Here is a 14,581-nt window from a genome sequence, read left to right as displayed (position 1 = left end):
AACCTAAAACCGACATAAAATTGTATAAAATCTCGCAAAATAGACCTATAATCGTTGATTTTTTAATTTTTCCGGATGAGCCGCAGTCTATGAAGGGCTCCGCCACTGCTCTCATTTATTAATTTCTCTTCATCATGTATCCATCATTTTCATACAAACCCTGCAACAATATTATACTAAGAAATTTAAATATACTACCTTTCACATTCACGGTTCCAATGAAAAAAAGGTGAACTAGAAAGGAAATTTTTCAGATATGGTAAAGAGGCAAACCGAAGAAAAATATTTTGCTAAAGAATTTTAAAAAAATGATATTTCCTGTTAACAAACATGAAAGCAAAAAAAAAAAAAACTCTTGATAGAATCTCTCCCTCTCCAACAAGCCGGCCCTAGTTTTTTCTCTCTAGGTTTTCTCTTACAATTTCTCTTCATTGAGAGGTGGTTTTGGGTCAATTCTTGATCTGAAATCATCCCTCTTCATCTTTTTCTCTTTATTTCAATCTAAATAAATGATTTTCACATAGATCTAAGTTTTTTTCTTTGTAATTTCATCATCTAAGTGTGGTGATTTGTTGTTCGTCTTGTGCGGCGTTGTTTGATTTCCCGTCTTCGTGCGGTGTTCATTTGATTCATATTGAAAGATCTATTGTTCAATCAAAGATTTGAGCGTCAACGTTGCAGATCCGGAGGCAATGGATATTCCGGTCACTTTAATTTCATCATATATTTTTGTAGGCATTATGCTGTTATATGCTATTAACTTGAATGCTGTGAGTTTGTTCGTAGATTCATCATCTACGTTTTTAGCGGTGTTGAATGATGTAATCTCTCGATTTAAATGAATGAATATCATTTTGTTTTAACATAAAAGCACTCGGGAAAAAAAATTACATACTAACATTCAACAACATGGCAAGAGGAAGGCGAAAATAGTGAATTCAAGAGATAAAATTGAAAAAATTAAAATGAAAAACGTAAAACAAAAGGCCTCTCCAAGTACTGATGAGTGTTTTTTATCTGAAGAAATTGAATTGGAAGAAGAATTTTATGGGTTTTGGTATCATAATTTCTGTTGCAATTGGTATTCTATTACATGCAAGAAATCTATTTCATCTCTCTTCAATTTTTTATTTTTTTTTTTTTTTATTTCATTTTCATTTATTATTCTTGAAGAAATCTATTTCATATTTCAAATTCTAGTAGTTCTTTGATTACATTTTAGGAATTGTCGATATTTTGATTTTTGATTTTGTGAGGTGAAGTTAAATGACAATAGTAAAATTGTCATTTTCAACGATCTGTAGGGGTATAAAGTATAATTTTCTTGTTAGCCCCATCTAGCCCAAATATGACATGGATATGTTGTAGCTCTAACGGTGTTGGAAGACTGTTGTTTATACTAAATGATTTGCTATCGCATCTGGAAATTACTAAAATACCTTCAATGATAGTTAATTGTCGTTTGCTCCAAAAGAAAAATTAAACAGCGAATGATAGTTAACTGCTGTTGGAGGTATTAAAAATCATTTTCAAGTGTGTGATAGCAATCTTTGAAGTCTAAAGAGCAATCTTCGTGTTGGCCTGTTGGGCCATAAAATGGATAGTTAAAGAAAGCCCACAAAGTCCAAATCTTCATTCCAAGTGGAAGTTTGGCCTTACAAAAATTGCTTTTTAGGCACCTGACATTGCTGATGAGCACCTCAGACTTACGTAAATACCTCCGACCATAGTTAACTACCATTCAAACCATGACCATAATTTTGGCTCATTCAATGAGTAGCTTTGTCTGTTTGATTTCGATCAAGGTTATGTTAAATTGTGGATTCATTCTATTAGATTGTAATCCTTTAAATCTCCAATCTTTGATTGGTAAGATTAGAATCCTTAAAATCTTCAATCTTCGATTATTACAGTGATAAATGGACGATCTCATATCATGGCTTATCCGAATTATTCTTTAGCGCCCATGTCAAATTTGAAAAGTAGTTAACTACTATTTCTATATGAGAGCTTCTACGGTGCAATCATGAAACAAACTTTTTTAAAAAAGTTAATTTTAATCTTAATGTTTGATTCATTTTTAAATTGTTGATTACTGATTAATGATCAATAGTAATTCATCTAGTAATGCTTGCAACATCTTAGACTTACATGTACTATTTTATCGTTGACATCTTTAACTTGCAAACATAGTTGCTGATATCATGTGATAATATTGAGTGTTTCACTTTGTGGGGTGTTACACGTAGGATAAAATTAGATTAAATGTATTCTTGTTAATCTAATGAATTGATGATACTATGAGGATTGAACTTTTGATGTCACCGTACAAACAGTGGGGTGTTACTCACAACACTTTTGATGTTAGTGTTAACTTCATCAAAAAAGTTATTCTCATGACTTCATAAAATTTTCCTTTCTATATATGGTTGAGTTCGAATGCTTTCTAATTATCGTTCGCATAATTAATTATAGTTTAAAAGTTTTTAAAAAATTGAGTGTTTTGCTAGGAGGCATATTTGCTTGGACATAAGCTCAAATAAATATATTTAGACACACAAAAAACCAAGAGAACAAAATTCTTTAAAAAAAATAAAAGAGAACAAAATAAAATAATATCAATTGATTTGATTAAATATTTTTTCTTAAATTTTTTCACTCCATACGAGGGTTCCTAAACAATATTTATATGTGATTGTGTCTATGATATTTATTTTTTCAATTGCTACACATGTCAGCAATTTTTCTGTCTAACGTACGTAATGCAAATGGAGTTTGATAACTGCAAGTTCAACGTGCTTATATGTTTTTTGTCTACAAGAACAAAAAGACATGGACAAACAAGCCACGCGTTTTTGTATTAAGGAACCAATAACATGAGAGCACGTAAACAGTTACGCGGCGTCCACCGTTGGAAATGGTAGTTGCTTGTGCTTTTTCGTAGTCTCTGATCCATTCAAATATCTACAGAAATATTTACTTAGACGGCTTTACCCTCGGTTCTTGATTATGTTTTACCCAATTTACCCCTACCTCATTTTTTAGGGGAAAATCAACAATCAAAATTGGAAAGCGTGTGTGTCAGTCAAAGTTACGGACAAGAGACGCAACGAATCCAAAGCCAAACGTGATTTTTACATGTTTTTTTCTTTTATCTTTTTGCATTAAACTCAAAATTTGGTTTTAAAACTCATTTATCTTTTTTTTTTCTTCATGTTTTTATCTACTCAAACAAAATTGTTTATTTTATCAATTAATCTAGAGCCCAGAACTACAAGTGTGCCAATGAAATCCTTATTTTACCCACTATATTATTTAATTGTCTGATTTAATTTTTTATTTAATTTTTTATCATTGTTGATTATAGCTATTGACTTGATTCTGTGAACCAGAACACATCAACATATAAAAGTGTAGTGTGTACGATTCAAATCAGCAAAACAAAACCTACCAAAGGCTATAATTGTAAAATCAACAGTAACCCAAAAACAAAACAACTTGCACATGTCAGGGACAGTAAAGTAATCACACCCTCCTTGTCCGTACGAACTTTCCCTTTTCATTTCAAAGCTTATAAATTCACATTTTGATCTTCACTGTTCATTTCTTCATAAATCTCAAACATTTTTCATTCTCAAAATTCAACCTAATTTCATTCCATTAATCATCTCCTCAATCTGTAAGTATATAACTTAATCATTGTAAATTTCCATTCCAATTATCTTCAGCTACCAACTTATAGAATAATCACTTTCAAGATCTATTTTTACTATTTTATTATAGAAATAGATTAAAGTCTTGATTTTTACTATTCCCAAATTGTTTAATTTTGTGGGCTATTGTTACTTGATCTTAATATTCACATGACTACTGGTAGCTATATTGGAATTTCTACCATGAAACCTTGTTGTAGAATCCTAACTAAAACCCCATTGATTTCTGGGTTTTCTTCAATTAAGTTTAGTGATTCAACAATGATGAGTATCTTGTCAAGATCAAGCTGTTCTAGATCAATCCATAGCTATAGATACTATAGATGCAATAATACTAAGATTTTAGGGTATATAAATGTGAATGGTTTGAATCGGAGTGATTTTAGCGTTACCGATTCAAATTGGGTTCAATCTAGGAATTTTAGGCCTAGGGTTGGATCATTGATACCGAATGTAACTTCGGATTTTAGAAACCAGTCTACATCGGTTGATTCTAATTCTAATGTTAATAATGACAAAAGCTTTGAGAATATTTTCATTCAAAGCACTTTGAATCCAAAGCCCTTGCTGTTTGATAGAATTGAGACTGACGATCAAAGTAAAGTAGAGGAAGTTGACAAGTCGAGTGTAAATTTAGATAATAAGTCGTATGATTTGAATGAGAATAAAGTTGAGGATAAGCTGTCTAAGATTGAAGAGGAAGCTTGGAAGTTTCTTCGAGGTGCTGTTGTTACGTACTGTAGTAATCCTGTTGGGACTGTTGCAGCTAATGATCCTGATGAGAAACAACCTCTGAATTATGATCAAGTATTTATTCGTGATTTCGTTCCATCCGCCCTTGCCTTTCTGCTCAATGGTGAAGGGGAAATTGTCAAGAATTTTCTACTTCACACGTTGCAACTGCAGGTACATTATGGCTTCAACAACTCAATTTAGTTTGTTACTACTTGTTCTTCTTCTGCAAAATAGTTTCTCCTGAAGTATGTGATAAATTTTTCTTGAATTTTTTAAAATAAATGCCCTCGTTGCACCTTTAGAATCTGTAGAGATTTGATTCTGTCAGCACTGTTAATTTAAATATTGTATAATCTGTTTAGATGATGCAGTTTAGCTTTGTTACCACATAACAAATGAAATATGTTGTTGTCTATCTAATCATTGGACAGTTCAATGGACTTTAGGGATCAATTGTTTCTCGTATGAGTTTGAAAGGGATTTGAACTATCTAATGATATATGTAAATGTTGAATATATCTAAAAATGTTCTCAACCAATGAATCCATATCGCTATTTCCTCAGAACTTACAGAAGAAAGTCCTGATTAATGGTTCACTTTCTAAGTTTCACTAATGTATATCTCAAACAAATGATGTTGGTGAAGCTATTATGGGACTTAGTACACTTGTTAATATTTGTTTATATTTGCCAGAGTTGGGAGAAGACCGTTGATTGCTACAGCCCAGGGCAAGGGTTGATGCCAGCGAGCTTCAAAGTAAGAACGGTCCCTCTTGATGGAAGCAATGAAGCATTTGAGGATGTTTCAGATCCTGATTTTGGTGAATCAGCTATAGGCCGTGTTGCCCCTGTCGATTCAGGTATTTTTTTTTTCTCGAAGCTAAAGCATGTTTCTATCGCATGAAAAGTTATTGCACTGTTGTTAATACGCCATCTTTTACAGAGAGTGTTACTATCATTTTGCTTTTCAAAATTTTCTTCACATTACTTCTCAATTTTAAATCTTATGTGAAAAACTGTTGTTATCAGGATTGTGGTGGATTATATTGTTGAGAGCATATGGGAAGTTAACAGGTGACTATTCATTGCAAGATAGAGTGGATGTCCAGACCGGCATAAGACTGATCCTTAAGTTGTGTCTAACCGATGGATTTGACATGTTTCCTTCTCTACTAGTCACCGATGGTTCTTGTATGATTGATAGAAGAATGGGAATTCACGGTCACCCTCTGGAAATCCAAGTAAGCTGATTGCTCGCTATCATTGTTTGTATTTGAAGTAGTAATGACTAAAAATATAGCTAGTTGGAGCATAATAATTAGTCAATGGTTTGTTAGTGCCTATAGATAGGATTGATGTAACCACTTATAAATATCGTTTTACTCATTTTAATAAAATACCAAATTCAGTCTTCTCCCAATTCTCTCCACCCGTTTTCTCTTAGCCATGTTTGCAAACATGATATCTAAGCCATGTTATCTACCTTGAGCTACATTTCTGCTACTTTTCTTCTTTTCACACATACTACTCAATGTGGGACTTGAGTACCCTGAAATACCCTTAGTCCCTATATGTTTCTTCCTTAAGTTTTAGCTTCTTCCTAGTGGTGGTTAAACTTGGTTTTTGTCTGTTGCTTCTACCAAATTGTTAAGCCTGGGAATGTGGCTTTCTCTAGGTCCCAAACTTTACTTGCCTAATTTGGTGTCCAATGGATGCTCTCAATACTGGGACTCTTGATTCTGTTGGAGTGAGTATTGTGGAGATGGTGGAAGTAGTTCAAAAGGGCCCAAAAGTTGGCCGAAGACTTTTAAGAAGCTATTTACATTGGCCCGTGCCATTTTTATTGTCAACTTTTATATTAGTCAATGTGATAACAACTTGTTCCTTTCTAATTTTTAGTGGTTGTTCTCTTTCACTTGCATTATACTTCTGCTCTTTCATTTATTGGTACTAAAATGAGAACTCTTCCGCTTAATAACATGATCTCTTGCTCTTCATTTGGAGCAGCATCTCATTCTTCTGGTTAGATTCACTAAGCAGGAAGGAACAAGTGATTTCATTGTTTTAAAAATCTTTATTCTTTGCCAGAATAATTTACTGGGAATTCTAAAATGTACAACTTTCTCTTCACTCAAGGTTGCAAAATGACTGACAACATTTTTCATATTCAAAACTAAGACAGATTCATTGTTTAGAACTTTTGAAAATAAGCTTTACTGAACCGGTACTACTTATTACATCATCTTTATACAATTAAGTTTTAAATTGGATTGGGGTTGTTTGTGACACAGTTGATTGTCTTCCATAGCATTCTTCCCGTGTCTAAGAAGTTAACTTTTGTCCATTTTGTCTTCTGTTAGATGGTCGGTGATTTATGAATGAATATATAGTTTTGTCATCTTAATTGAATATTTAGATCATGAGTCTCCGAGTTGAACTTCAGAGGTCTTCCTTTTGCAACAGCATGATGAAACAATTCAATTATTATGTGCAATAGTATCTGAATATATGCTCATAAATTTGTGTTTGAATATATGCAGGCATTATTTTATTCAGCTTTACGCTGCTCTCGTGAGATGCTGATAGTGAATGATACAACCAGGGATCTGGTGGCTGCTGTTAGTAATCGCCTGAGTGCACTCTCCTTTCACATGAGAGAGTATTATTGGGTTGACATAAAGAAGATTAATGAAATTTATCGGTACAAGACTGAAGAGTATTCTACTGATGCTGTCAACAAGTTTAACATTTATCCTGAGCAAATTCCTTCATGGCTTGTGGACTGGATATCTGAGGAAGGTGGATACTTCATAGGCAATCTGCAACCTGCTCATATGGACTTCAGGTTTTTCACACTCGGAAACCTTTGGGCCATCGTCTCTTCTTTAGGCACAACAAGACAAAATGAGGGCATTTTGAATTTAATAGACGCCAAATGGGATGATATCATTGGTCAAATGCCTCTCAAAATATGTTATCCAGCATTAGAGGGTGAGGAATGGTGTATAATCACTGGCTGTGACCCCAAGAACACGTAAGGCTCTTAAAGTTTCTTGTTCTTTCTGACATTGTTTTATTTTCAAAAGAGTATTAACCCTTTCGATGAAAAATTCACAACTGTTTCATGCATGCGTGCCATTAGTCATTGATCCAATAACTCGCCATAGACATTTTTTTTATCAAAAAGGTTTTGGCTGTTGCATAATTCTTGCTCGATATATTTGTTTGTTATGCACTCTCATCTACCGTTGAAGTTACAATAATAACTTTTGTCCAACTCCTTGCAGCCCTTGGTCATATCACAATGGCGGGTCTTGGCCAACACTTCTCTGGCAGGTGAGTTTGATATTTGTTTGGACAATATTATCCGTAAGATGATGATTAGTAATATATTATCATTACTCCTACAGAAAAATTACACTTACCTCCTTTTAAATATGTTTAATTGACACACACACCCCCTCTATGTTTTAAAGTCTAAAATGTATTGATTGCTCCTCAATTACACACTCTCCTCCATTATTAAAAACAGAGGGAGGGCGTGTCATTTAAACAGAATTGAGGGAAGCCTGTACAATTTTTCCAACAAATAACGGTAGTGAGTATTCTTTTGAACATAGAAGGGTGTCATGTATGTGTTATTTTAGCATACCTTAAGGGAGTTGAATGCAATGTCTCTTTTCATTGCTGTTTATTGGAAAAAAAATAATATCATGTGCCTTTCAATTATGCTTCTTATGTCAAAATCCAAGAAACAATTACTTCCTGATATTGGTGCGTTGAGGCTTTATGATTATGGAAGAATGAGAGGTTTTGTGTTAATGAGCTGACATGGTGCCTTTAAATTACAGTTCACTTTAGCATGCATCAAGATGGGCAGGTCTGATTTAGCACAGAAGGCAGTTGGTTTAGCAGAGAAAAGACTTTGTGTAGATAAATGGCCAGAATATTATGATACCAGAAATGGAAAGTTTATTGGGAAGCAATCGAGGTTGATGCAGACATGGACTATCGCTGGTTTCCTTACTTCAAAGATGCTTCTAAAAAATCCAGACAAAGCATCTTTATTGTTTTGGGAAGAGGATTTTGAAATTCTTCAGAATTGTGTTTGCATGCTAAACAAAACTGGTAGAAGGAAGTGTTCCCGTTTTGCTGCAAGATCCAAAATCCTTGTTTAATAATATGACATGTCTTCTTCTACGGTTATACAGTTGTAACTCTGCATGCATGGAGGTGTAGAGTTATTATTACTGTTTGAACTTTGAAGCTGGTGGCCACACACACCTCATCATTTAATAATACTACCATAGTGTGTTGTTGATACTATAGTACGATGATGGACTAAACTTTTCAGAATTAATCTGTAGAACGTAGTTCTGTAACATCGTTAATTATGTGGGGGTAACTCATTCCACGTAGATTCATTCATATTCCCTCACTGGTTTTATACTGTAACTGCATGTGCCATGTGGCTTCACTGTGTATCTGACTAGAACAATAGTCACAATATTTTCTTGTTTAAATAAACAGTACTTGGCATATTCATTTATCTATTTCAATTAGAAGTCACATATATTACTTAAGATTAATTACTGAGATCATCTTTAATCTCTTTTTTCAGAATATTTCTTAACAAAATTGTATCACTCTAGTAGTATATACTTCTATAAATATTTGTAATTTGATGGAAGTTATGAATCAATGTTGAAAGGGGTTGTCACTTCCATTAAGTTTTTGTACCAATTGCTATCAATAACGGTTCTTGAGAAGGAATGAATGAGATAGAGATAGTCTTAAAAAAGAAAGAATGAGAAAAAGATAAATTGAGATTTTGAGGATTGTTGTTTCTACTCTACTATCATTTTATCATGGAATAAGATACTATATGTTATTCAATTTAATGTCTGTCATAGTGTAATAAATTAGCTTGTTGTAAGTCATTAAGTTGATATCTTGTATGCATATATGAGCTGTAACATTATCTAGTGACTATGTTGGCAACATTAATAAGATAAATAAATGGCAAGACAAGAGAGATTGTGATTGATGATAGAAGGAAGGGTACAGAACTGGCAACCATCTATTAGTACTCAGTCTTACATGCAAGAACAGTAGCTTTCTTTGCCATGTCAAGTTAACTTTGCAACATATTTAGGCAAACAAAAGCATACAACCCTTTCCTAGGTCCAAAATGGACAACAACAACCTGTCCTTTACATTAACATAGTAGCTTAAAAGTATTGGTGCATACTCAACTTTATGAATGATCATGCAATGTTTGCTCTGAAAAGTTGAATTCTGGTGTCACCAAGCCTTAGAGAGTAAGTGGCTTTTTTGTAGTCGGCCCAAGTAAATGGTCTGAAGAGAGAGGGCCTGGTTGGTGTAACCAAAACTGGTGGAGCAACAATGGAAGCATTTAGAGGTGGAGCCCCAAAATATGCCATTGACATTCTTGATTTGTATGAGTTTGTCATTGCCCTATGTCTCACGCTTACAAACCTTCCATTTGTCATAACCTGTCATCACACACAAAATCAATTACCTCCTTTTTTTAGTTCCCACCGAAGTTACTACTTCTCATCAACTCTCATTCATTCTATGAGTAAATAGGTATTTCGGTCCTTGAAATGGTTGTATCAATCAATTTACTCAATTATGTAAAATTAAAATAGGATATGATAGGGATAAGGCAAGGTTATTTAATTGATGTGTCCCCCAAAATATTTTGAACCTTATATATCAGTATAGCTAGCTAGCTAGCACATTTTGTGTCATTGATCATGAACATGAACAGAAGAAAATTGATATTGCTAAAATTCAATTCAATAGACATTAAGTCAATAATGCAAGTCATTTCACTTCAATTCCTATCAAGTTGAAAATATTAATTTCCCCTTTTCATGCTAGTGCTGCTCATATATAGATAGAGGAGGCCCCTAGTTTAATGGCAAGAGGAGGCCCCTAGTGTGTGTGTGTGAGACCCTCCCTTTTATTATGGTATAAGCAAACTGAATCAAAGAAAAGTGTGTAGGGTTAAAATGACTTAAAAAGATAGAAAGAATAAAAAGAGAAATGATTTTTGTGTTAACACATATTTATATGAATAAGAAAAGAAAAGAAAAATACCTCAAGGACATCACCTATATTAATACATAGAGCTTCTGGGTCAGGGTTAACAGGAATCCAGAGACCATGTTGAAGAGAAATTTGAAGACCAGAAACGTCATTAGATCTAAGAATGGTCAAGATCTGAGGGTCAGAATGCTCCCCAAAGCCAACATTGTTGGAATGTGACTTGTCCTTGTTAAGTGTAGGTGGGTAGTGATTGAGCCTAAGAACTGAGTCACTATCAATATCCTTTATCAAACTGCTGAAAACCTTTGTATCAGGGACCCCCAAACCCTCTGCCATTAGCTCTAATATCTCACATGCCACCTCTTTCACTGCTTCTGTATATTCACTCACCCTACACCTGTCATAATCATAAATCTTAAACATGATTATTTACTGATTATTCATTGTTTTCTTAGCTGTTGATGACTACTGAACTCAAGCTTTGTCAGTGCCACTAGTACTCTATCTGCCTCTTTCCTTGACTACTCACTGCATCTTCCCTTTCTTATTTATTTCTTTTTTCAGCTTTTATTTACTCAATATGTCATTCTTCAAACCTTTGCAATACTCATATTTATATCTCTATACTGTTCTGTTACATGCCTTTCAAAAATAGACATCAAAACTAAGGGCATGTTTGGAATTTCGATCGACTTGTTAAAGTTTGCAAACACTTTTAATACGGTGATTTCAAATACATACCAGCTTCATGTATGGTCAATAACAAAAATAGACATGGTATTCATTTATAGATGGGAACGTTGAAACACTGAAGCATATCCATTCTTTGCTGGTCAGATACAACAATACAACTCATAGCTAGGAAGGTGTAGTAGTTTCAAAACAAAACGTTAAAAATTACTCAATGAACTCAAATGGTCACGGGCATAATATATTTATCTATATGCTAGCCAATTAATATCCCACTATAGCATGGTCCATAATATAAAAGAGTATATTGTGCATGATATGGTGGCCACTCCCCAACTATCAATTCACATTTGGCTATAGGCTTATTATACTTAGTATTACAGTTTCTATATGGCCACCCCAAGTTCCAACATCATAGAAAAGCCAATATAATAATAAATATAAAAAAATAAGAAAAAACCAATATAAAAAAATCATACAAAAACCATATAATACATTTGTTTCTATATTCAGCGCTCTTTTAATACATTCACACAAATTAATAAAAGTTGGTTGATTTGGTTTGTACAATGTTAAGTTTCATTACAAGTTGTATTATGTCGTCAAAATTACCCTTATAATTAAACTTAACATAAAAACTAATTAAGAATGACTACAAAATTGAATGTGATCTAGACTTATATATTATCCACCATTTTACCTAATTGATTTATTCACATCGTTCCTTAATCATCACAAGAGAAAGATGGTTAAATATATAATTAGATACTTTAATAAAAATTATTAATTCAATTTGAATGAAGTGAGACAAAAAAAATTCAAAATGTTATTGCATATAAGGAGAAATCTACTACTTCCACTTACTAAATGTTAAAAGGATAATGACAAATAGAAAAATCTAATATGGTACTAGTAATGAGGTAGTTTTCATGACATACCTGAAGTTAGAATGTGGATCATCATTGGATATAGTTTTGGATATTTGAGCAATGGAGGAAGTGTTAGCATTGAGGAGAAGGTACTCAACCTCACCAATATCTCCATTGAATCCTATGTTCTTACAACCATAAGCAGGTGCAGCTTGTTTCTTTTGAGACATTGGTTTTGCAAAGAAACTAAACCCTGCCTCTTCCATTTTCTCAATAGTTCCATCACTAATACCATGGTTTATCACCTTGAAGAAACCATACTCTTCACTTGCTTTCACAATTTGTTGTATTACTTCCGACCTTTCACTCTTAAGGTCTACTATTGGAATAAGATCATTTGGTAAAATCGTTTCATTCCTCATTGGTTTTGGTGAAGCCAACACCATACTTGTTTCTCTTGGTAAAGAGTAGTATCAAGTTTGGTTCTAAATCTTTGATTTTACTCTATGCTATAGTATAGAACTTTGAGAGCTAGATATAAATGTATTTTCTTTTTTTGTGTTAACAAGTTGGTGCTATATTACATGTGAGGAAAGAGAACTAGCAAGAAAGAGAGGAAGAGCAAGAGATAATTTTTTTCAGCAAGAGTATATGAAGTATATGAACAAAGAGGATTATGAGCATATCTACTAAAATGGGATATATTTATATATGTAGCAAAGAATAGAAGAGGATGGAGATTAAAATATTTTGAAATTGTAAATACTTATTAGAGACGACACGTTTATTTTTAATACAATATATTAATTTTAGGCTAAAATATGGTTTTGATCACTGCAAACATATATCGTTTAGGTTTTAGTCCCTGTAATTTTTTTGTTGTTTTTTTTTGTCCCTGCAAATATGTCTTGTTTTGGTTTTGGTCCCTGACCCCACTTTTGTGATGATTTCACACGTGACACATGATGACTGAACTCATTTATTAGAAAAATAGTCCCTGCAAAATATTTTACTTTTAAAAATAGTCCCTGGAGGGACTATTTTCAAATACAAAATATTTTGCAGGGACCAAAAACAACAAAAGAAATTTACAGGAACTAAAACCAAAACAAGATATATTTGCAGGGACCAAAACCATATTTTAACCTTAATTTTATTTATTTATACCCTCTAATTAATATTATTTATCTCACTTTTAAGTCAATGTCTTTCACTTTATATTTATAGTATCTATGAATACATCAATATTTGACAATCGTGATTTAGTAAAAGTAACATTGTTTTATATTATTTTTTAGTAAAAATAAAACCTTCTTTTATATTACTTATATATTTTCTTAATTTATGTGAAATAGTTAAATAAATTGATTATGGTGGGTTAGGGAGAATTTTTCTTTTACCGGTAGAAAACTTCGTTGAAAACAAGAAACCATTACAATTATAGTATTTTTTTAAAACTCGGTATGGGGCCTAAAACCATAACAATTATAGTATTGATTATGCATCGTAGGAACAAACTCATCAACTATATGACACATAGAAAATGCAAGGAACAATTTATCCTAACATCCATTCTAACATTTCTTGACCTTTTGAGGCACAATTCAAATATATGTTGTCACAACAAAGTCCAAATTAATCATTTTATCAAAATTCAATTGAACATTGGAGAGGTTACATAGAAAAGAGCCAGCCACAAGAATGTGTACACACACTTGATATAAGTAAAACTTATTTTTAATATGTCGAATTTTATTTCATGGGGATTAGGGAATTTGGTATACTTTAAAATTGAAGTACAACTAGGAAAATTCTAAGTTAAGGACATTGACTTTGTACACTCTGTCAGGACTCATGAGGACTGATTCTTGCCTTTTCACTTTAATTAGTAGTATTTTATATGCCTATAATCTGTATCATGTCCTTCTTTGACATAAATCTTCCTTTTTAGTTAACTTTATTATCGTCCTTTTGACTAATCACTTCACTTTCGCTTGCCTTTCCTCACCAACTTTCACGTGCTCAACTTATTTTTTTTTGTAAACATATGAGTAAACGGTTTTACTTATTGGGTTTTGTTAATGAATGCTTCTTGACACAAATTTTATGCGGATATCTATCACAAAAACGAGTTAGAATCGATATAAAAAGTTGTTCAAGAATGCATCATGTTATAACTTTCCACATCATTTGCTTTAAATAGTGATCTTTCCCGTTCCTAAATAATGGACATCTGGAGACCAAGCCTTGCTGTTTATGGTTACCCATATATACCAATTGCCACATTATAATCTCACATGTCCTTATCATATTCAAAGTGTCATTGAGTAGTAAGTACTTACATATCTTTAATGGGTCACACTATATACCATTTTCAAATTGAAATCATACACATATACATAGCTAGCTATAAAGTTCCCACATTTTTCTTGAAATACTACTTCTATTGTTGGTTTAAACCTCGTTTTCTTCATTACCCTATTTGTGCCTAAATCCATA

General features: G+C 32.9%; 2 protein-coding genes across 2 annotated transcripts; one reads left to right on the top strand and one right to left on the bottom strand.

Moving 5' to 3' along the window:
• Positions 1-3,602: 3,602 nt before the first annotated feature.
• On the top strand, positions 3,603-9,031 carry LOC25494133 (alkaline/neutral invertase A, mitochondrial). The gene is made up of 6 exons (XM_013602879.3): positions 3,603-4,619; positions 5,143-5,308; positions 5,478-5,689; positions 6,989-7,482; positions 7,736-7,784; positions 8,300-9,031. The coding sequence occupies exons 1-6, from the start codon at positions 3,864-3,866 to the stop codon at positions 8,624-8,626; spliced, it is 2,004 nt and encodes a 667-aa protein (XP_013458333.1). The 5' UTR covers positions 3,603-3,863; the 3' UTR covers positions 8,627-9,031.
• Positions 9,032-9,510: 479 nt separating this feature from the next.
• LOC25494132 (gibberellin 2-beta-dioxygenase 2) lies at positions 9,511-12,738 on the bottom strand. The gene is made up of 3 exons (XM_013602877.3): positions 12,152-12,738; positions 10,575-10,920; positions 9,511-9,964 (listed from the first exon to the last, which is right to left on the bottom strand). The coding sequence occupies exons 1-3, from the start codon at positions 12,526-12,528 to the stop codon at positions 9,716-9,718; spliced, it is 972 nt and encodes a 323-aa protein (XP_013458331.2). The 5' UTR covers positions 12,529-12,738; the 3' UTR covers positions 9,511-9,715.
• Positions 12,739-14,581: the final 1,843 nt, after the last annotated feature.

The sequence above is a fragment of the Medicago truncatula genome, chromosome 4, assembly GCF_003473485.1.
Source record: "Medicago truncatula cultivar Jemalong A17 chromosome 4, MtrunA17r5.0-ANR, whole genome shotgun sequence".
Classification (NCBI taxonomy): Eukaryota; Viridiplantae; Streptophyta; class Magnoliopsida; order Fabales; family Fabaceae; genus Medicago; species Medicago truncatula.
The sequence above is the reverse complement of the archived record's forward strand: the minus strand, read 5'-3'. Positions and strand labels throughout refer to the sequence as shown.

Bases quoted from the DNA above. Each gene is read 5' to 3' on its own strand.
- LOC25494133 (XM_013602879.3), top strand. From the start codon at position 3,864: ATGACTACTGGTAGCTATATTGGAATTTCTACCATGAAACCTTGTTGT. The intron at 5,309-5,477 runs GTATTTTTTTTT...TGTTGTTATCAG, and splicing joins TGTTGCCCCTGTCGATTCAG to GATTGTGGTGGATTATATTG. The intron at 5,690-6,988 runs GTAAGCTGATTG...GAATATATGCAG, and splicing joins GTCACCCTCTGGAAATCCAA to GCATTATTTTATTCAGCTTT.
- LOC25494132 (XM_013602877.3), bottom strand. From the start codon at position 12,528: ATGGTGTTGGCTTCACCAAAACCAATGAGGAATGAAACGATTTTACCA. The intron at 10,921-12,151 runs GTATGTCATGAA...TGATTATGACAG, and splicing joins GATCCACATTCTAACTTCAG to GTGTAGGGTGAGTGAATATA. The intron at 9,965-10,574 runs GTATTTTTCTTT...GTGTGATGACAG, and splicing joins ATATAGGTGATGTCCTTGAG to GTTATGACAAATGGAAGGTT.